The sequence below is a fragment of the Ursus americanus genome, chromosome 18, assembly GCF_024610735.1.
Source record: "Ursus americanus isolate L20-20 chromosome 18, mUrsAme1.1.p, whole genome shotgun sequence".
Classification (NCBI taxonomy): Eukaryota; Metazoa; Chordata; class Mammalia; order Carnivora; family Ursidae; genus Ursus; species Ursus americanus.
Genome location: NC_142144.1, coordinates 2,009,983 through 2,032,055, shown reverse-complemented (window position 1 = coordinate 2,032,055; position 22,073 = coordinate 2,009,983). Strand labels below are relative to the sequence as shown.

The 22,073-nt window shown below is 63.3% G+C and overlaps 2 protein-coding genes across 2 annotated transcripts; both read left to right on the top strand.

Moving 5' to 3' along the window:
* The first annotated feature begins 97 nt into the window (after positions 1 to 97).
* Positions 98 to 2,287, top strand: LCN1 (lipocalin 1). The gene is made up of 5 exons (XM_087869671.1): positions 98 to 187; positions 535 to 665; positions 1,083 to 1,153; positions 1,628 to 1,738; positions 2,067 to 2,287. Exons 1-5 carry the CDS (start codon positions 98 to 100, stop codon positions 2,285 to 2,287), a joined length of 624 nt encoding a protein of 207 aa, XP_087725797.1.
* Positions 2,288 to 19,065: 16,778 nt separating this feature from the next.
* Positions 19,066 to 22,021, top strand: LOC123802791 (beta-lactoglobulin-1-like). Its single transcript, XM_045813682.2, has 6 exons — positions 19,066 to 19,164; positions 19,550 to 19,689; positions 20,049 to 20,122; positions 21,035 to 21,145; positions 21,652 to 21,756; positions 22,005 to 22,021. The coding sequence occupies exons 1-6, from the start codon at positions 19,069 to 19,071 to the stop codon at positions 22,019 to 22,021; spliced, it is 543 nt and encodes a 180-aa protein (XP_045669638.1). The 5' UTR covers positions 19,066 to 19,068.
* Positions 22,022 to 22,073: the final 52 nt, after the last annotated feature.

Genomic DNA, 22,073 nt, shown 5'->3' with positions numbered 1-22,073 from the left:
CTGGGCCGAGGGGTATAAAGGGCGGCTGCGTGAAGGGCCAGCACAGCCTCCCCGAGCCCCAACGAGCAACCTGACGGCAGCCGTGAACACCCTAGAGATGAAGACCCTGCTCCTGACCTTTGGCCTCGGCCTCATTGCTGTCCTGCAGGCCCAGGACCCCCCAGCCTCAGAGAAGGACACCCCAGATGTGAGGCTCAGGGGGACAGGGTGGGCTGGAGGGGGCTCAGGGAGAGGTGAGATGTTTTAGGATCAGGCAGTAACCCACTGTCCCTGAGGGAATGGTCAGAGCAAAAGGGGTCTGAGCCGGACGGGTCCCAGAGGGCAGAGGGCCCTGGGCGCAAGGGACCTGCAGGGGCTGGTGGCCGGCACCTGGGTGGGTCTGGCCAGGGTGCTGGGCATTTGTTGGGGAGGGCGGCGGGGGGGCAATGCTCTGTACCTCCAGCCCCAGGGGTGGCGGAGAGCTTGGGCTACAGAGCAGGAGGGGGACCCCAGAGGGGTTCGGCCGGAGCCCTGACGCAAGGGAACCTTCTCCAGGTGTCAGGGAAATGGTATCTGAAGGCCATGACCGCAGACCAGGAGGTGCCCGAGAATAAGCCTGAGTCAGTGACTCCCATGACCCTCACAGCCCTGGAGGGGGGCAACCTGGAAGCCAAGATCACCATGCTGTGAGTGTCAGGGCCGGGTGGCCTGTGACTGCCCCCAGCAGCCCCCCACACACACACCGGAGAGCCAGCGTCCGGGTGGCACAAGCAGACCATGCTGGTGTCCTGGCAGCCCCTCCCCAGCACTGGGCAGCTTTGGGGAACGCTGCCATGGAGGGTGCCTCACTGGCAGGGGCTCGGAGGAGGGGAGAGGCCCCAGAGGGGCAGTGCTGGCTGATCGGGGGTAAGACAGCCCCATGTCCTCCCCTGGGGGAGCCCCAGGGAGCTGCTCCACGTGGCACCAAGGGTCCAGCTGGGACATGGGGTGGGAGATGCCAGCAGCTCGGTCGGCCTGTCTCAGACCCGGGGCATCACGGGGCAATGCCCTGAGGCTGCTCGAGGTGGGAGGGGCGGCATCACCACGTGGCTTCTGTGTTCCAGGTTAAACGGTCAGTGCCAGGACATGGAAGTAGTCCTGCAGAAAACCTCCGAGCCCGGCAAATACACAGCCTGTGAGTCCTGGAGCCCGAGCCAGGCAGCGCTCCCCACACACTGGGAGAGGGGAGCCCCTGGCACAATGCCAGGACGGGCTTCCAGCCTGAGAAGTCTGCTCCTGTCTGACCCCCTAATCCTACTGTCTCCTCTCATGAGCCAAAATGCCCTACAGATACGAACACGGGCCCTCAAGCTCTAGGTGGGACACATTTGCCCCCAGGAGGGACTGGCCTGTCCAGGGGGTTCCGGTGATGGCTGTGCCCATGTCAGGGGCAAAGAACAGTCATATTTGGTGGTCAGGGGCTGAGAGCCCCATGTCCCAAGCTCTTCAGACCCTACAGCCTGAAACCCGTCTGTGACCCAGCGTGCGGGGTGCAGGGGCTCAGGGAGCGTGCGGAGGCTGGGCAGTCTGCCAAGCTGGACCTGGGTGAGCTCAGGCTCTTTCTGGAGTATCTCGTGGCTCCTCCAGGACGTGTGCTGTCCTCCCACAGACAACGGCCAGCGGCTGGTGTACATAGAGCCGTTGCAGGTGAAGGACCACTATATTCTCTACTGCGAGGGCGAGCTCCATGGGAAGCAGATCCGCATGGCAAAGCTCGTGGGTGAGGATCACACATCCCAGCGCCAGAGACCCCCCTCCCCCCGGGGACAAGCCGCTAAGTGCCTGGGGTCCTGCCCGGGAAGGGATGCCTCTGTGGTGGGGCAGAGGTCCTGCAGCTGCTCCCCCTCCCGGGAGATGCCCAGGCGTGTTCCTCCTGGGTCTGCTGCACGGGCTCCCACTGGATGTCCCCAGCTGCCTGGCTCTGCCTTCCCACCGGCTCTCCTCCCAGACCAGGGGCCTCCGGTCCAGCCCCACGCTGGATCCAGGCTGGGGGGGAGACACCCCCCAGGTCTGCCCCTCAGCCTCGTGTCTCCTGGTTTCCCCGACAGGAAGGGACCCAGAGAACAACCAGGAGGCCCTGGAGAATTTTCAGGAGTTCGCAAGAGCCAAGGGACTCAAGCTGGAGATCTTGGAACTCGCACAGAGCGGTAGGAAGGGTGCCTTCGCCCGGTCCTGCCCGGTCGCCCCCTCAGTAGCACTGCCAGAGAGTGACATTCTAGGAGAACACAGCACGTCTGATCCTGGCTTTGCTCTTCCCGGGGCTATCTGAAACACTGGCCGGGGAGGGCGCTGACCAATTCCCGGGGACCTCCTGAGTCATGTGTGTTTCCTTTTCCCATAGAAACCTGCTCTCCAAGAGGAGATTAGGGTAAGTGGACAGTTGCAGAGGACACGTGTGAAAATCTCCGTGGAGTTAGTGGGATTTCAAGAGGCCACGTGGTCTCCCCCAGCCGGGTCCCACCTGGGCCAGGCAGGTGCAGCTATCCCAGCGCCGGGGCACCGCCTGCAGACTCGGTCTCCTAGACCAGCCCCTGGGCAGCTAGGAAACACTTTCTGAGTGAGCACACCATGGGCCGGTGTGCAGGTGGGCGACGGACCTCCCAATAAGTCCCAGTGTGTGAAACCGCTCCTGGTCCCGAAATGGTCATTGTGACTCTGTTTACCCAACGAGTTGCTTAAAAGATTCAGAAACATGGCGACCATGCGCGGGATACTTCACATCTCCTGGGTCCCTCACTGGCTGTGTGTCCTTTTGGAAACTGGAGTTTCGGGGACGCTGCCCAGGTGCTGGCGGAGCCAGAATCAGGAACTGCATCCCTGCGCCTTCCCCCCACCCCTTCAGATGCAGGTCACCTCATCGCACACTCACACGCCGGCTGGGAGCCTTGGGGGAAGCCCATGGGAAGCTTCCCCTTCTGTTGCTCAGGTCCAACGGCTGGAGCCCCCCCACAGCCCGCACCAGCACCCCATGTGGCAGCCCCCCGGCCCCCCACCCTGGCCTCACTGACTCCCCTTCTTTCCAGGGCAGGAGGCACAACCGACGGCTCCACAGCAGCCCCGGGACAGCAGCCCCAGGACCTCTGTCCTGCAGGACGTGGAAGGAACTCCCGCCCCGGGGGTCTGGGCCCACTCCACCCCTCCTGCCACCCCCACTCCCCCGCCCCCCGGCCCTCCACCCCCTCCTGTCTCCACATAAAGGGTTTCTGCAATCCCTGGTGACTCTGCCTGTCCGTGGGGTCCCTCGGCTGGGCTGGGAGCAGGGAGGGGTGGGCAAGCCAGGGCAGGAAGGATGCGAGGACCCGCTGATGTCCTGGTTCTCGGTGGTGGTGCCGTGGTCCAGTGGGCATGAGGGTGCGGGCGGAGGGGGGGGACTGCGGCTCTGCCCGGGGGTCCTGTGGGGGATTTCTGTGGGTCTGAGCCCACGAAGCTCGGGTTCTGGGTAGACTTGTGGATGGGGGGGAGAGACCTGATCCACGGAGCTACCCAAGTAAGACTTGTCAGGCTTGGAACAAAGGGGAGCGTCAGGTGGGGGTTGGCAGAGTCCTGGACCCTTGGCATTGGTCCTATATCTGAACAGCCTGCACAGGGCAGCGGGGGGGGGGGGCAGCAGCTCAGATCAGGGTTGTGGCTCGGGCTTGAGCCATGTCAAGACCAAGGAGGCCAGCCCTGCTTCCTAGACAGTTACATCTGAACTCCCACCCCCATCTGGGTGTGGCTCCAAGCTTGCCAGGTCGGAGTCTGGCAGGTCTGGGCAGGTGCCTTACGTCCTGGAGCAGAAGTATCACAGGTATCGATTTCTTCGGATACCCTTTGGAGGTTCCTGGTGTTTCACAGGATTCAAAGATTCTCCGGTGGCACAACGTGACACAGGGAGACACGGTGACACTTGGAGATGAGAGGGAGAGCTCCTGGCTACTAGGCTGTGAACACAGAGGGCTGCTAGGCCAGGACCAGGCAGGGGCCACACCTGGAACAGAGTCCCAGGTGCTGGAACTGTCAGGGCAGCTCTCGTAATGCAAGTGGGGTGGGGGGAGCTGGCCTTCCTGGGCTCCCTGTGTGGACTGGCTGCTGACATAACCCAGGGGGCCCTGGGGTGTAGAGGCTGGACAGCACCCCAGGGCCTCCTTGGAGCGGGTGCTCTTGACATCCAGGTCCAGGTCCAGCAGCCCAGCTCCAAGGTCACCTGGGACAGGTGCGCAGGGGTCTCAGGACAATGTCTCCACTTCACTACACCGTGGGGCCACGGGAGCCAGTTAGAGCCTGGAGGGCAGTCTTAGGGTATGGGGTATCCTGCCTGTCCATCGGTGAGGGCACTGAGTCGACACAGATGCAGTCCTTTGTCCCTCTGGACAAGGCTCACCGCACTTCCATGGCTCCTCGCACAGCCGCTCTGGACCCAGCCTGTGGGCTCGGCTGCGTCTGGAAAGCACTTTGTCGGCTTTCCTCTCCGCCATCCCCAACTCAGTCTCTCCACTTCCTCCTGCTTCCGGGGCAACACCAGATAGACTACTGAGACCCAGACCCTTGTCCCAGGGTGTCTGGGGAGAGCATAAATTTAGATGTCCCCCGTCGGGTGCCGTATGCCCCTGGGACCCCACCTGCGGGGCGCTGTGAGCACAGAAGACGCAATGCTGAATGCAGTTCCTCGCCAAGGCTCGGGCTTGGAGGGACGTACGGTCACGGAGAGAGTAACAGGTGCACCAGGATCCTGCAGGTGGCCCCAAGCCTCGTCCTCAGACTGGCCAGGCCGACGGGGAGGGCCAGGGCCTCTGCCCAGGCTCAGCCCTGCACATGGTGTCGCCTCCACGGGACCTTCCTCTGCCTGGGATCAGACCAGAGCCTCCCTCGGCACGACCAGAGCCTCACCAAACCCCCAAGCTTTGTCCCGGGGACAGTGGGGCTGGGACTGCTTTCTGGGGGCGAGGGGCATTTTGGAAGAGGGGGTGTCCCTCAGGCTGGTGGTAAAGAAAGAAGAAAACACGTGGCCAGGTCTTAGGGCTTCCGAGAGACCAGGGCATCCACGTGGATCCCCAGTGCTGCCACCCATTCCGATTGCCCTTCCATCCGTCCCGGGTCACGCAGCGTCTCAGTGGGCGGCCCGGGGCCACAGCACGCAGGTGTTACTGAAATGCAGAAAGCTTGCGGCCGCGCAGGCCCCTTCGCCCAGACTCCCCGTGGGTGCCCTCTGGCCTGCAGTTTCCATCCAAACAGACGCGGCACAGAGGGGCCGAGAGGGGAAGTCAGAGCTTCCCAGTCACCCGCTGCCCTCTGCTCCTGGGCTGACTCCCACCCGTGCGCGGCCCTGCCCGGGGCCCCCAACCCGCAGCTGGCTTCCATCCAAGTGTTTTCACTGCTGCTCTTATTCGGGAAGGGTATTTCCAGCCGCTGCGCGATTCCGTGTGCGCTTTTTCTTCTTTCAAGCCTTTACTGACGGCTGCCCACCGCCTTCCGGCCCCGCCGCCCCTGACGGGGGCCGATGCCTACCTGATGTCCGTCCCCCGTGCACCGCGTGTCTCGCCTCTCCGGTTGTCTCCAGTTTCTCTGCACGTTCGCTCTCTCTCTCTAAAATAAATAAATAATAACGTCTTTAAAAAAAGAAGGAGAGTATGGACTCTACCCTTTTAAATAGGCATTTACCTTGTCTGAGGCCTCACCGCATGGTCTGCTTCCCCGCACCGGCGGGTTAGCCCGGTCATCCCCGGGGGCTGCTCGCAGTCTGCCCTGCGGGGTCGTATGTCAGGGTGAGCCCGAGATCCGGTCAGTGTACGTGCAGAACTTGGGGCTCTGGCTCCCTGGCTCCTTTCTTTCCAGGACTTCTCCCTTCCCTTTCCAGCCACCATGGTTGCCCGGGGCCCTGTCCCCTGTCCGCTGGTTCTCAGGCCGGGAGGATGGCGGGGTTTCCATGGGAGACCAGGCCTGCCTTCAAGATGGCAGCAGGGAGCACGGGGAGCGCGCCCAGTGCCATGACCTTCCTCCCGGCGCTGACCTTGGATCGCTCACTGCTCCCCGGGCAGGCGGGCCATCGCCCCGTGCTTGGTAAAGGAACTGCACTTGACAATCCCCACAGAAGAGGGCGCACACGAGCTGAGAAAGGCCCAGTCCCGGAATCCTTGCTCCGCCCTCGGAGTGGACATTACTGTCAGCTGGGAAATTTGAGCCAGCTTCCTACACAAGTCCCTAGAAGAAAACAGAATGCAGGTGTCCCAGGTGGGGTGCCCCAGGTGTCAGACCCGCACACAGCGCTCGGCGTGTTCTCCACACCAGTCTGGTCGGGGGTCGGTGGAGGGCTAGCCCAGGGCACAAGTGGGCTGCGCTCCGGCCGTGCCCCAGCTGCTTGGGGCGTGCTCCCGCCCCCAGGAGAGCCCAGCGGGGACTCACAGGGGCTCGTGGTCTGGGGCAAGATGCGTGGGGCCCCGAGTCACTGGCTCTCCCCCGTGCCTCACACACGCAGATACATCAGCCCCAGGTCACTGCACGGACGCTTCAGTGCCGCCTGTTACAACCCCCCTCCTCCAGGCTGACCCTGCTCACGGTGAGCTGGGGGAGTTGCTGCCACTGGGTAGAGCAGAGAGGAGCACATGAGGACCTGGGGGCTCCCGGGGGGTCACCTGCTGGTGCCTCCCTGCCCAGGGACAGTCATGATGAAGGGCTCGGACCCAGGGGCTTGGGACCCTCAGAGACCAGAGTAAGGATGACCCCTCCGGGCAAACGGCCTAGAGAATGAAAGGAAGCCAGAACCAAGATGATACCAGGGAAGCCATTGCCACCACAAGGCCCAACGCTTGACCCACTCCCCACCCACGTGGGATCCAAGTGCCGGGCCTATGAGCCGAGGGGGGAGGGAGGGTGCCCAGCCTGGGGGTCTGCCTCTTCCCCCGCTCCTCTTCTCCTTTCTCCTGAGATGCCTGGCAGCAAGCAGGACACCCAGCGGCCTTCACCCACTGCCGGCTTTCCAGAGAGTTCCACGGGTACCCTAGCCCACCAGCCCCAAGCCCCATGAATGTCTCTCCCCTCCAGTGGAGTCGGACTCCCGCCGAGTCGGCCCCTGGCTGGGGTCCTGGGCCTCAGCCCACGGCGGACTGCTGCTCCCCTCTGATGTCTGTCCTTCAGCCGTCCCTTGCCCTTGTCCCCATTCCTCGGACCAGTTACTGCTTCTTTATGTTGAGTTTTGTTCAAGGGCTCCGTGGGCTCTCTCTTCTGAACCCCAACCGACCGACTGACCAACCCACACGGGGCCCTTCCTCTCTTTCATGCTAAAAGCAGTTCTGGGAGGGGCGCCTGGGCGGTGCAGTCGGCGAAGCATCTGCCTTTGGCTCGGGTTGTGATCCCGGGGTCCTGGGATCGAGTCCTGCTTGGGCTCCCTGCTCAGCGGGGAGCCTGCTTCTGCCACTGCCCCTCCCCCTGCTGGTACGTGCTCTCTCTCTAATAAATAAATAAAATCTTTTAAACAGAAATAAATAAATAAGAGCAGTTCTGGGATCTCAGCCTCTCCGAATGGCCCACAGGGTGGTCCTCAGCCGCTGTTTGAAGACACCCCCAGCTGCCCGCGCCGACTCGGACACCCTGCCTGTCCGGCGTGCACACGCACGCTGATGACCCCACACGAGTCAGCGTGAAGGCCAGCTCTTCGGCACTTTCTGAGTCCATTCCACACAACGCCTCCACCCAGGGCTCTCAAGAGTGGGAAGCCAGGTGCCCAGCAGGGGGAGAGGGGCTGGGTCTGCTCGGGGGGGGAGGGCCACGGTCCTCACGTGCACCGGGGCTCCCATCAACGCCCCAATCCTGGGTGTCGAGGTCCCGTTCCATTGTCATCTCCCCGACTTTCACAGGACAGACTTGGCAAGGTTGAGTTCAGCTCCCGGGCACTCCCGCGGCCCACACCATCACGCTGGGGTCCCGCGTCGGGCGCCCCTACCCGGGGGCTACTCGAGTCAACGGTGACGCCAGGGCCCTGAGAGAAGCTCTCTACTGCCTGGAGCTCCGAGGTTCCACGCCTCCTTTCGGAAAGCTGCCGTCAGCCGGTCAGCAGTCCCACGTTGACGGTCAAGGGCAGCAGCCCTCTGGGTTCCCAAAACCTCTCTTCCAGCGGGTGCCGTGTCCCCCTGTCCCCTCGAGCCCCACGCCACCCGTGCCCTGTCTTCCACCCGACAAGACGGCCCTGCCTGCATTCTGGGCAAACACAAGCACAGAGGCAGAAGCTCCAGGAAAACCGCCTCCGGAGGTCTCACATCCCGAGGGGCTGGAGGAAGAACACCCCGGAATGCTGGGCCTCTGGCATTGGCAGAGAGCAGTGAGGAAGCACGTGCCCCAGCCGGGCTGGGGGCTGGGGGCTGGGGGCTGGGGGGTAGTCGTTCTCCAGCTCGACCGGTAGCATTTCTACGTACAGTTCAGGGAATGTTCAGTCGCGTAGGTGGGCGTAGCCCCCAGCATATTCGGGACGTAGAGCCGTTCCATGCCCCAGAACTGCCCGCAAAACCTCCCCCTGCTGCCTCCCCCACCCCCGCAACCACGCGTCTCTCCTCCACACCAGTGACGTCGCCACGTCCAGAACGTCACTTACACGGAATCACATAGCGTGGCATCCCGTGAGACTGGCGGCCCCCACCCCGCTCACGCCCTTGTGACACACCGAGCTGTCGGCTTGGGCCCCACCTCACTCGGTTCACTATCGTTTCACCACGTGGATGGACCGTGGTTTGTGCGACCTGCTCAAGGGCAAGGCACACGGGGCACATCTGGTGCTTCACAATGACGGCTGCGGCCGCCATACACATCTGCAGACACGCAATCCCATGTGTTCGTTTCTTTTCCCTACAAACCTGGGAAAGATCGCCTCGCTGTGAGGGAAGTGTGTATCCGGAGTCCTAGGAAATCGCCAAGCGGTTCCCCAGAGCGGGTGTGGGCGAGGGTCCCGCCCGGTGCCGTGCGCTCCAGTGGGTGTCAAGTGCTGTCTCCTGGACGGTGTGGCCGTCACCTCTTCACGGCCAGTGACACGGCGCCCCAGCGCCCCTGCGCCCCTGGCCCCTTGCCACCTGCATGTTCTCCTTGGGGAAATGTCTGTTCAAGAGTGTTTACTGGGTCGTTTGCTTTTTTACTGTGGAGGTTTGAGATTGTTTCAATGCCTTCTTTTTGAGATTAAGAAATTTACTAATATTTCTCCCATGTAGCTTATTTTTTTAAAAATTATTTTAACAAAAGACTTTGCAGAGCAGAAGTTTTGAATTGTGATGACATCCAATTCACTAATTTGTCTTTGGGAATGAACCCTTCCCCTGACACCAGGTCGTGAAAATCTCTCCTAAATCGTGTCCCACTGAGGCCAGTTATCAGTTTAGCTACTTTCGTAAAGGAAGGCATGAGGCTTACGTCAAGCCTCCTTTATTTGCGTGTGTGTGTTCGATCGTTCCAGCACATTCGTCAAACAATAAACGGGCCCAATTATGTGGCCCCACGACTGAACTCTCTGTTCTGCTCCACTGACGTGTGTATCCCTTCCCAACACCCACATCACACCCGCAAATGTCAGCGTGTGCCTCAGCCGACATGTCGTCTGCCTGGAGGGTCAGGCCCACACCCCGCTGCGGCCGCCAGCGTCCCTCAGCACCCCAGAGTCCCAGCAAACCTCAGCTGGGCTGTGGACACACGCTGCCTCTCGGGCCTGTCCGTGCCCAGTGTCCGGTCTCCTCGTGAGGATGGGGCAACGACAGAGTGTCTACAGAGCTGGGACGTCAAGGGGTCCAGGGGACCCCTGTCCTCTCAGAGATCTGGTAGGGGCAAGGCTCCCGCCTGTCCCTGGCAGAAGGTCAGCACGCACAGGGAACACGAGAGCCTTTCTCGAGGCCTGGACCTGCCTCCTGGTCTCGGGCCTAAAAGGGCGTTGGGCTGCCCCTCCCCCATCCGGGGAGGGCAGGGCTCCGCTCCAGAGCACCTTCCTGGGGGTAATTACTGGGGTAATTACAAGGGACACGTTCAGTTCCATCACCCAGGGGTTGCAGAGAGCGTGTGGGGGAGGCACGCTGATGCACAAGGATGCCTTTGTGAGGCCCGACACACCCACCACGGCCCTGGCCTCCTCCTGGGATCAACTCTGGGCCGCAGGACACACACTCCAAGCCCAGACCTGCCCTGGTCCCGGAAGGAGCATGGGGTCCTACTCAGAGAGCAACAGGGGCTTGACCATTGGGTCCAGGCCTTGGTGCCCGAGCCTCTCATCTGGCCTGCGTGAAATGGACAGCGGGACGACCCCGCAGGGCTGTGGGTCTGACACCAGACCTGTCACGGTAGCCCCAGGACAAGAACAAAAGCATCCCACAGATCCAGCAGGACGGGGATGGGGGCGGGGGAAGCGACATTCCTATAGCATGTCTGGGGGCCTCTCCCCGGGGACGCATGGTTGCAGCCTAGCCCTGAATCCCAAAACAGGGCCCCTTGGGGGATGACCCAGGGGGGCAGCACGTCCGGGAATTGCAGCTCCAGGGGCCCACCGAGGTGGCGAGGGCAGGCCCGAGCAGAGCCGGGGCTGCTGAGCGATGAGCCGTGGGGAAGGGGCTGGGGGTGAGGGGCGATGCCGTCCATTTTCCACCTGAGCCTCCCCTTCGGAAAGTTCTGCCCCTCCCGTTCAGTGAGCGTCCTGTCCCAAAACACGCCCCACTGGGAATGAGTGAGCAGGGAGCACAGGGCCCGAGGGCCTAGGGAGCTGTTATTCCAACCATAGGCCCTCTCTGCCAGCTGGCCGTGGATCGCAGGTGGTCCGTGCCAAGTCCATGGGGACCCAGGGCCAGGGTATAAGGGCGGCCCCGTGAGGAGCCCGCACAGCCTCTCCGAGCCCAGAGACGGACCCGTCTGACAGCCGTACCGCAGAGCCCTAGAGATGAAGACCCTGCTCCTGGCCACGGCCCTCGGCCTGATTACCGTGCAGGCCCAGGACCCCCCGTCGTTCCAGGACCCTGATGTGCGCCTCACGTGGGGCTGGTTGGGCTGGGGCCGCAGAGGATCTGTGGTCAGCCCTGACCCTCCCCAGGCTATGGTCAGAGAGAGCAGGACGATTCAGAGCCAAAAGGACCTCCATCTCGTTGCCAGCACCCTGGAACACGAGGATGGGGCTGAGGGAATGTACTAGAATTAGGAAGGGACCCGGAGCCCCCAGGGGAACAGGTGTCCACTGAGAGCCTCAGACGTGCTGGGGGATGAGCGTCTGGGTGCTGGTGGTGTCTGGTAGGGTTTACGGGTGGAATTATGGGGGTGTCGGGGTCCGGGGGAGCTGGCTACACGCATAGCAGTGTCTACAAAGGACATGTGTCTTTCAGATTTTGGGAAAGTGGTACGTTAACGCTGTTGTATCAGAGACGTGCGCCCCAGAGACCCAGCTGTCCCCCATACTGTTCTCAGCGCTGAGCGGTGGTGACGTGCTGGCCTCCTTCACATTCCGGTGAGCACCAGCCGGGCTGCCCACCGGCCTTCTTTCCCGTGGCCTCGGGCCCCACCTGGGGGCCTCCTGCCCTGCCGTAGGTGTGCGGTGACCCCGAACCCACCGAACTCTGCAAGTGGAAGGGCCCCAGGCAGGTTTGGGGTCTGCTGTGCGGCTCCGAAGTCAGGAGCAGAGGCCTGTGCACCCCCCAAACAGAAGTGGGCCCCGAGCCCTCGGCCAGCTGGCTTCTGTCCCCTCCTCCAGGAAAAATGGTCAGTGCCATGCAGCGGAGATCACCCTGGAGAAAACCGAAACGCCCGGCAAATACAGAGCCTGTGAGTCCTGGATGCCCCGGGGGGGGTGGGCAGGGCCCCCCCAAGAACCAGAGTGTCCCCCTCCCCAGGCAGCCTTTCTGCCCCACCGCCACTGCCTGGTTCAGGTCCTGTGCCCAGGACTGGGGGCCCTGGTGCTGAGGTCAGGAGGGGAACCGGGGGCGGGTGAGGGGACCGAGGGGGGTGGCCGTTGGCAGGGCCTCTGCCACCAGCCTCATCTCCAGGATCAGGATTGCTCATGCCCCACCCCACCCCGCCGCAGCCTTCGCAGCCTGGGGCAGGGCCCACCTGTTCGTAGAGGGGACACCTGTGAAGGATCACCTCGTGTTTTACTCTGAAGGACAGTTCAAGAGGGCGAGATTCAGGAAAGCCAAGCTCGTGGGTAAGGTTCCTGCTGCTGTCCTCCCGGGGTCTGCTCCCTGACACCTCGGGCTCACCTGCTCACCCCACTGCAGGCAGAAATCCTGACATGGACCTAGAAGCTCTAGAAGCCTTTAAGAAGTTCGTCCAGCACAAGGGCTTGCCGCAGAAGGACATCGTCATCCCTGTCCAGACGGGTAAAGGGATGGCTCTGCCCGTGTCCCCCACGTCCCCCTCTCAGGTCCCCTCCTACCATGGGGGAAACATCACTGCAGTGACATGTCTCAGGGACACCGAGGGCCCCCTCTGGGTCTTCGTGGCCGAGTGGGAGCCTCAGGCAGTGATGCGGGCTGGGCCCTTGTCCGGGGCGTCTTTGTCACTGCGGCTCTTTCTTCGTTTCTGCAGAAAGATGCGTTCCCACAAGTTCCCACATGTGATTAAGGTGAGTGGCCCTTGGAGGAAAGTCAGGGTCCCCGGGGACACCCCAACCTGCAGACATGAGGGACCCTGCATGGGCCCACAGAGCCTTCTCTGCTCTGACACCCCCTCTCGGACCTGCTCGTCACTTCAGATGTCCATTCCCACGTGTCCCTCAGGGACATTTAGAAACTCCTTTCTTTTCTCCAACTGTCCCCGGAGTTCATTACATGGAATTCAGGAACAAGGGGCCAGGGTCTGCCTTGACCACACCCCGTGCACCAGAGAAAGCCACCAGGCCATCCTGCGTCCAGCGGACATGATGTCCCTCTCGGTCCCGCCCAAGGCCCCAGGTGCCCATCCCACCTCCGTCCCGCTGCGGGCGCCCGCGATGTACCCTGCCACCGGGATCTCTGTCACGCGGCTCATTCACATTGGAGCTGGAGGTGCAGCGACTTGCCCGAGGTCCCCAGATCCGCTGTGAGCACAGCCCAGATGGCGACAAAGTGGGGATCTTTCCACACGACGGCCCCGCCCCGCAGTCACACCTCAGGGCCTCTCCCTCACGCACACAGAGCTTTGGTTGTGGGCAGATGGCAGAAAGACCCTCTTCCTCTGCTCAGACTGGCTCAGGAGCCCCCCAGAGCGCACACCAGCACCCCATGCGGCAGCCCCCCGGCCCCCCACCCTGGCCTCACTGACTCCCCTTCTTTCCAGGGCAGGAGGCACAACCGACGGCTCCACGGCAGCCCCGGGACAGCAGCCCCAGGACCTCTGTCCTGCAGGACGTGGAAGGAACTCCCGCCCCGGGGGTCTGGGCCCACTCCACCCCTCCTGCCACCCCCACTCCCCCGCCCCCCGGCCCTCCACCCCCTCCTGTCTCCACATAAAGGGTTTCTGCAATCCCTGGTGACTCTGCCTGTCCGTGGGGTCCCTCGGCTGGGCTGGGAGCAGGGAGGGGTGGGCAAGCCAGGGCAGGAAGGATGCAAGGACCCGCTGATGTCCTGGTTCTCGGTGGCGGTGCCGCGGTCCAGCGGGCATGAGGGTTCGGGCATGGGGGGACTGCGGCTCTGCCCGGGGGTCCTGTGGGGGATTTCTGTGGGTCTGAGCCCACAAAGCTCGGTTCTGGGTAGACTTGTGGATGCGGGGGAGGAGTGTGAGGATGACAGGTTCAGACCAGAGCTGGGGACACACAGGAGGGCATCACCTGGTCCCCCAGCTCCCCACTGGCTGGAGGCCGTGGCAGGGGTGAGGGCGCCGGCAGGAGGCCAGGCTTCCCCAGGCCCGCCAAGATGAGGACAGCAGGACGCTGGGAGCCCAGCCGGGTTGCAACTCGGCTCCTGCCCCCCCCTCCAGGCCCCGCTGGACACAGACACACCCTGGGGAGGGACCACTTAGGAAGGAAGTTTCTTTCATATTCTGGTGTGAACATTGCATTTCTGGAAATCACCCTGCAGCTTTGCAATGAGTAGCCTGACCCACAGCCAGCGGGGGGTCTCCCTTCTGGTGGGAGGGGTGAACACAGCCAGACCCCCTGCAGGCAGGAGGTGGGGGAGCTCCCTCCATGCAGGGTCCGTGCAGCTTCCCAGGTCACAGGTGTCCCCGAGCCTCACCCAGACACAGCAGGCCCCAAAGACAGACTGCGGGGCCAGGGCAGGAAACACTGGGCGGGGGTCCCTGCTGCAGAGCAAGACCCCTACCAGTCCTGGGGGCCGTGCCAGAGGGTCCTGGGGGCCAAGGCTGGCCTTGCCGGCCTTGGCATTGCACGTCTGGCTTTCTGTAATGACAACGCTCCTTACCCCACTTCCCTGCAAAGGCCTGAGGCCGCCCAGCCGGGTACCCCACAGGGGAGACCCCATGGAGGCCTCCCCATCCACGGTCCCCTGTCCTGGGATTCCGGGGCCTTGCACCATTTGTCTCCCTGGTGCTGACCTGCCCCGAAGTAGCTGGTCCCCTCTCACAGAGCCACCCCAAGGGCCAGAAAAGGGGCTCCAGTGTCCTTAGTGGTCTGGGGCTGAGACTCAGGGTGGGGGCGCTAGGATTGACAGGTGACAATCCTAGGCAGATCTGCCCCAGGAGGCCTCCCTCCAGCAGGAGGACGAGCAGGCAGAGCTGGACGGGGGTCCCAGTGCCCAGCTCCTGGGCTTCTATAGAGCCTGTTTTCGGGGTCAGCTCCCCAGTGGGGAGGCAGCAGAGGCCCCGGGGGAGGCAGCAGAGGCCCTGGTGGAGTCGCTTTCCTGCCTGGACACCCCAGCCCAGCCCTGCCCCGGCACCCCCCTCCCAATGACCCCAGCCCTGCCTGAAGGCTGTCCAGATATTGGCTCTGTGCTGGACAGTGGCTTTCGGGGAGGCCTGGGCCCTAGTGTCTCAGGGATGACAGTCACAGGCCAGATGGGGTGGGAGCCAGCGGGGTCCTCACAGAATCCTCGTCCCACCGAGGCCCGGGAGACCTCCCCTCCAGCCCCCAGCAGATGCTTTTCACGCTGGGGCTGCTTCTGCTTGTCCCGTGCTCCCAGCCCCCAGGGGTCTGTGACCAGAGTGCCCACTCCTGCGTCTCGGGCGACTCCGGGCAAAGGAGGGATGCCAAGTGTGGGCTCACTCCCCGTGGCAGACTGGGGCGTCCTCTGCCCCGTGTTCATCTCTCACTGAGAGCTACATACCCCCTCCTCCAGCTTTTAGGAAACTGGTACCTAAAGCACCAGGCCAGGAGGGAGCCGACCCCCAAGGACAGGAGCCCTGGCTGCCCCCTTCGTGCTGGGGATCAGCCATCTGGGCAAGCCGGGCTCAGGACGAGCCTCCAGGGCACCGCAGTGCAGGCTCCACCCCGGGCCCCCGGGGGGCGGCCCCAGTCCTTGGCTCTGCTTCAGGGCTCCCAGTAGCTCCTGGTGGCCCTCAGTCTAGCGCCCCTGGGAAAGCCCGTGGCTTGTCATTTCCACGTAGGAGCAGAGCAGGATTCCGCTCACGGCTGTGGGGTCAGTGGGTGAACCGGGTGGGGGCCAGGCAGGTATAGGTTTGGAAGGCTCTGGGTTTATATATTTGGGATACCCGTTTGAAGAACACGAGGAGCGGAGACACCACCTTGCCGGGGCCGTCCCAGGACCTTGCCGGTGCCAGGAAGAGAAGGGCATGAAGCGCACCAGCAAGAAATGGCCCCGGGTCCTCCTGCCCTGCTACTGCCCGGCCTCTCTTCCTGCTGGTGCCACCAGAGGACACAAAGAGGAGGCGTGTGGGGTCCATGGGAAGCCGGGACCTTGGGGCCTTGTCTGGCCAGCGATGGGGAGGGCGGGCCAGGAGGTCAGAGGTCTTCTACAGGTTGGCTGAGACTGGGCTCTGTGCGATCCAGGTCAGAACACCAGATCCTGCCCAGCCGTCTCCACTGTCAACTCTTCCTGCCCGGACAAAGCTCCTGACCACTCGATCCCATGCAGCACTGTGGCCACCCCCTGGCTGCAGGGCCTGGACTCCGGGGCAGGGCTCCAGGGGCCGGGCAGGCAGGGTTGAACGGTGTGGATGGGAGCAGGTGGAGGGGAGGGCCGTCCTGGGACGAGGTGCACCCTGAGGGGGGAGGGGGGAGGGTCTGGGCTTGTGTTGGGGGGACACGCCCACTGCTCATGCTCCAGGAAGCCCGTCGGATACACAGGCAAACTGCCCCTGGACGAAGGGTTTCCCCTGCACCTTCCACTCCGGTCAGTGGCCCACACACATTCTCTCCCTAAGCAGATGGGGGTGTAGTCCTGATCCTCGTGTCACCTGCAGCTGGGAGGCACAGAATCGTCAGCAGCTTCCTGGCAGGGAAGCTTCTCCCATCACGCACTCCAGGAACAGGACGCACAGAACCTACTTACAGCCGGCGATGCCCATCGGAGAGTCCAGCACTGTCGGAGTCCATGGGGCCAGCCGAGAGCTGGAACCCGGGCACAGACCGCGGGGGTGCCGGTCTCCTGCCAGTCCCCAGCCCCGCTGCTCCGAGCCCCGCCTGTGGGCATTTTGTCCACCGATCTCCAGTAACCGTTCCTGCTGCCCAGCGCCATGTCCACTCAGGGCGCACCCAGCCCCCCACTTCTGTGACCCTCTGCCCTTTCCTCCTGCAGCTGGCCACTGGTGTGGCTGGCCCAGCCTAGGGAGTCTGCACAGGGCCCCAGGGACACTGGGCCATGTCCAGAGACACCTGATGCTGTCATGGTGAGGGAGGCAGGTGTGGGGGCCAGGGACGTCCCTCAGCAGCCTGCAGAGCGCAGGGTGGCCTTCACTCCCAAATGTCCACCTGCCCAGGTTGAGGACCCCTGCTGGAGAGCTCATCAGACCCGTAGCCCCATCAGAGCTGCATCTTGATTTTGAGACAATGACGCTCAGAAAAAATTGTTTTTAAATGTCTCCCAAAGTTGGGGCACATGGGTGGCTCGTGTGTGAAGCGTCTGTCTTCAGCTCAGGTCATGATCTCAGGGTCCTGGGATCGAGTCCTGCGTCAGGCTCCCAGCTCAGCGAGGAGACTGCTTCTCCCTCTGCCCCTCCTCCCCCACCCCGCTCGTGCTCTCTCTTGCTCTCAAATAAATAAAATCTTAAAAAAAAAAATTCCCCCAAAGTTCCCCAGTGCTTCCACTCCAGAAGGCACCGTGGACCACCTCCACGGCCCCCGTCCTGTCAGCAGCCCCTGCCCATGGCTCACCAGCACCGACACTCCCTGTACACACCCTCAGCCCTGATCCAGGCTCTGTGCCCACGAGTCCCACGCTAGTTAGGGCCTGGGCTGGAGCAGGGAGACACAGCAGAGAGACCCCCACTAGGTACCCACATAGTGACCGCAGACCCTCAGTGCGGCACGCACCCCTCCCAGGAGTCCTCTCGTCACCTCCCTGCCCCTGGCTTTAGGCAGCATTTCACGAGCTCCCCTGCTGGCCTCCCTCTCAGGATGTCTGGATGGGGGACGCCCCAGCCCTGGGTGTGCCCCTGGGGACAGTCCAGAGGCCCTGGACCAAGAGAGGGCCCCAATGTGTGCTGGTGGCCTGCCTTGACTCCCCAGACCCAACTTCACCATCTGGCCCGCACCCTTGGTGAGAGGCCAGAGGCCCTGGGAATCTTCCCGGAGCTTGTGGAGAGCAAAGGGACAAACCGGACAGATCTCATTGGTAACGAGCATGGACTTGCTCCCCTCACTTACTGTCATTCCTGGTTGGAACCAGGGCTCAACCCGGGAGCTCTCTGTTGGGCGAACATCCACAGGGTTGTCTGTGCGGGTTTCTGTGTTCTAGTGAGCACTTGGTAAACACCCCCACGGGACGCCACCCGCCAGCCACCAGCTCGAGACCGGGGAGCCCACTCCATCCTTCTGCAGCCAACGCCAGGCTCCTCAGGGGCCACTCTACGGCTGTGGGGGGTGGTGACGCTGGCCACTGCAGAGGTTCCCAAAGCTGACACCCAGCGGGACAGTGACACCTTGACATTTCTCCTGGAAAATATGAGGCTGTCCCAGGACAGCCCCTCCCCCACCCAAGTCCCCTCCCCCTACGCACCCATCAGGGCCAATCCTGAAGGATCCACTCCCAGGAGGCCCCAGAGGAGTCGGATCCGCAGACACGGGGAGGGGGAGTGGGGTGCCGGGGGCTGGGAACGGGGCTTCATGGGACGGAGCCAGGGTGGGAAGGTGCCCACGTTCTGGGGACGGATGGAGGGACAGTGCACGGCAGTGTGAACGCGCTGACGCCCCCGGGCGGTGCACTTACAAGCGGTCAAGACGGTGAGCGTTCCATCATGTGTATGTTCCCACAACAAACAATTTTCAAAAAATATTCCACCCAAGCGTGGTGGGTCCGTCCCTGCTCAGTGGGTCTGAAAAGTTCTCTGGGAGATTTCAACGAACGTTATTCCTAAATAACGGGCTCCGTCAAGGTTCATCCCTTTTGGTTCACAGAGACGGTGAACAGGATCCTACCTGCATTTGAATCTCCTTTCCCCATAGCTGAGTGGGAGGCAGCAGCGGGAAAGGGGGGCCAGTCGTAATCTCACTACACAAAGCTCCGTGCGGTCCACAACGACGGAGACACTCTGGGAACACAAAAGAGACGGCGATGTAAGAGGTCATTCCTGGGTGAAGTCATCAAGGTCGTTTGGACTCACCATGGTGACCCCAGTTTCCCAACAGGGGTGCTGCCTGGGTCCCTGCTGCCAAATGGCACAGAGCTGGGGAGCGCAGAGGAAGCGGGGCTCCGCTTCCTCAGGGGAAGTGTTCCCGAGGCCAGCGGCCAGCCAGCACCCACCCGGCCCCGGACCCTCCCCTCTGGGGCCTGCCAGGAACCGTCCAGGCCCCGGGGACACAGGGACCTTCCCGCTCCCACTTAGAGGAAGAAGGCCTCCTATTGTCCTGGTGGAGGAAGCCCCCTGAGGCTCTGGGGATGAGCCACGGGGGATTCAGGGAACCGCATGGCCGGGGGGCCTGGACGGTGCTGGCTTGCAGGCCCCCGGCCCCTATATAAGGGCCCGAGCCCGCTGCCCGGCCTTCGTCACTCCCGGGAGCTCAGCACAACCACAGCCGCAGCCATGAAGTGCCTCCTGCTGGCCCTGGGCCTGGCCCTCACGTGTGGCATTCAGGGCATCGACGTCTCCCAGACCGTGCAGAACATGGACCTCCAGAAGGTGGGAGGACGGCTGGGGTGGGGGGTGAGCTGCAGGGGTGCGGGGCAGCGGGAGCTCAGCTACACGAGCACGAGCGGACCCCATGATGTCGGGAAGCCCCCACCTGGCTGTCTTCAGGGCGGCTTGTCACTTGGTTTCCCAAGATCCAGGAGGTTCTAGGGAACTCGTGTGATGTGCACGTCAGACCCACCTGGGTAACACAGGCGTGTTATTTCAAGTGTGGAAATCGTGCAGCCCAGTGTCCGGTCGATGGCCGAGGGTCATCCAGAGCTCACAGACGGCCACCCCAGTTAGACTCGGCCCCCGGCCAGGGTGGGAGGGAGAGCCCCCCGTGGGGCCGGGGCCCCTTGCCGCCCCCGATGGCAGCTCAAGGCCCCCTCCCCAGGTGGCTGGGATGTGGCACTCCATGGCCATGGCCGCCAGCGACATCTCCCTCCTGGACGCCGAGAATGCCCCTCTGAGAGTGTACGTCCAGGAGCTGAGACCCACCCCCGAGGACAACCTGGAGATCATTCTGAGCAAATGGTGGGTGTTCAGCCCCCAGACTGGGGGCCGGCGAGGGCCTGGCTCCTGGATGGGCAGGTGGGCGGGCAGGTGGGTGGGCAGGGCAGGGTCCCGATGGGAGCCGGCTCCCTGTGGGTGCTTCCCGGTGCCCTCGGAGCCCCCGCCCCGGGCTCTGGGCCAGCAGGCCGACCACACAGGGCTGCCCCAATGCCCCAAGTCAGTGCACAGAGGGGACTGTGTGGAGGCCGGCTGGTCAGCTGTGGGGCTGGGGCCCTGGGGGCCTGGGCAGGTCTTGCCGGGAGCCCTGTCTGCTACGAGGAACCATAGCAAGGACAACTCAAGTTCAGTGTCGCCCCCCTTATGCTGTCACCACCTTTCAGGGAAGACAACAGGTGTGTCGAGAAGAAGGTCTTTGCAGAGAAAACTGAGTGTGCAGCCAAGTTCAACATCAACTGTAAGTGTCCCCGGCCCCGAGGGCTGGCTCTGAGCTGCTCACCCGGCCACAGCTGGCCTGGGAGGCTGCCGTCCTTGCCAGTGGGAGGGTGAGGTGGGACAGCGCTCAGGGCTGCCTGGCCCTGACACGGGGAGTGCTCTGCCCAAGCCCTGGGCCACGAGCCTCTCCGGGGCGGTCACACAGCCCGACAGGAGAGTTTCCTCCCCCTCGATTGTTCCGGGAGCCTCTTCAGGCTCCCGCGGAGCAAGGGCTGCGTCCTGCTCTCTCTGGACGGCAGTGACTCATGCCTTACGGTGGGCCCCCGGACTGTGCTGCGTGAGGGGTCACAGGGCACCTTCCTCTACGACTGCATTCTCTGTCACAAATTGCAATGTTCGGGGGGGGGGGTTGTGAATTATAAAAACACAAACGGAGAACTTAGTGGTATAATTGAAACAAAGAGTGCACAGAAATTTCTTGTGGGTGTTGCCCCAGCAAATTGTTCCTCACGTGGAAGACGTGCTCTGGGCCACCCTGACCCTCCTTCTCCTCTCCAGCACCCGTCACTCTCCAGGGCCTGGGTCATCTGCCCCTTTCCTCCCTGGCCCTCTCCTTCCCGTGCTCGTCCTGCCTCCCTTCACCCGCCCTTAGCTCCAGCCCCTCCCTGCCGCCCCCGTCTGCCCTCTGCAGCCACCGCTTTGTCCCCAGCCACCGGGCCAGCTGCACACCTGGCCTCTTTCCTTCCAACAGGCTTCGCGCTCCGCCGCTCTGCCTCTCCTCTCCCTTCCTCTCCTGCTGCCGCCGGCCACGCCTGCACCTGGTGCCGCCCCGTGGGGGCTGCAGGACAGGGGTGCAGGTAATGGTAGGAGCGCCCAGCAGCACACCTGCTGGACAGGACTCCACCTTCCCTTGGGCCCTTCTCTTGTCTCCCAGATCTGGAGGAGAACGAGGTCTTTGTGCTCGACACGGACTACGAGAACTACCTGTTCTTCTGCATGGAGAACACGGACGCCCCCGAGCAGAGCCTGGTGTGCCAGTACCTGGGTAGGCCCCGACGCTGTGCGAGGCCGCCCTGAGGGGGAAGGTGGCTACGCACCACGGGCCGGCGCCTTGGGCTCCCAGGGAGCGGGCAGTGCCAGCCTCTATTGGCCCGAGGGCCTGCGGGTGGCAAGTTCTTCCCCAGGGGTGGCTGAGTCCACTCACACTGCAGCAGGACTCGGGGAGAAAGGGCCCAGGAGGATGGTTGCCGGGACAAGGGGCTGGACTCAGTGCTACAATTAGTACTAATTAGAAGCTTTACTGGCGGGAATGTTCTTAATGACCTGCAAGCCAGTAGAAGCCGGCAGCACTGGGGCAGACACTGCCGGGTGGCCTGAATGAAGCTCTCCCAGGGGTTCCATACACTCCTGCTCAGCACGTCAGCTATGCTGGCTGAGCCCCGAAGCCTAGGCTGCGGGGCCCTCTCCTCCTGTCCACGCACGGTCCGGGAGGAAGCGGAGGAGACAGGGACCCCGGAGCCCGGGGACTGACCCACTGCTCCCCCCCCCCAGCCAGGACCCTGAAGGTCGACAACGAGGTCATGGAGAAATTCGACAGAGCCCTCAAGACGCTGCCCATGCACATCCGGCTCTTCTTCAACCCGACACAGGTGGAAGGTGAGACCGCCACATCCCACGTCCCTGCTTTCCCGCCGCACGCGGCTCACCCACCAGACGGCCACGAGCACTGGGCCCAGCTGCCTCCCACGGCGGCCCCCATTCCCCAGGCCCTCCAGGATGGGGGGTGGGAGGTGCAGAGCCCCTGAGTCAGGGTCCTCCAGCCCCACCCCCTCTGCCACACCCCTCTGGGCCCTGGACTGTCCTGGTCACTTGTGACCCCCCCACGTCTCTCCCTCCCCCCGCAGAGCAGTGCCGCGTCTAGGTGAGCTCCTGCCTGACCGCCTCCTGGGGTAACGTACCAGCCCTGCCCCCAC

What these genes read in the sequence shown, in the direction of transcription:
- LCN1 (XM_087869671.1), top strand. Translation starts at nt 98, where the DNA reads ATGAAGACCCTGCTCCTGACCTTTGGCCTCGGCCTCATTGCTGTCCTG. An exon ending in CAGAGAAGGACACCCCAGAT is followed by an intron (nt 188 to 534) that starts GTGAGGCTCAGG and finishes AACCTTCTCCAG; the next exon opens with GTGTCAGGGAAATGGTATCT. An exon ending in GCCCGGCAAATACACAGCCT is followed by an intron (nt 1,154 to 1,627) that starts GTGAGTCCTGGA and finishes GTCCTCCCACAG; the next exon opens with ACAACGGCCAGCGGCTGGTG.
- LOC123802791 (XM_045813682.2), top strand. Translation starts at nt 19,069, where the DNA reads ATGAAGTGCCTCCTGCTGGCCCTGGGCCTGGCCCTCACGTGTGGCATT. An exon ending in GAGATCATTCTGAGCAAATG is followed by an intron (nt 19,690 to 20,048) that starts GTGGGTGTTCAG and finishes ACCACCTTTCAG; the next exon opens with GGAAGACAACAGGTGTGTCG. An exon ending in CCTGGTGTGCCAGTACCTGG is followed by an intron (nt 21,146 to 21,651) that starts GTAGGCCCCGAC and finishes CCCCCCCCCCAG; the next exon opens with CCAGGACCCTGAAGGTCGAC.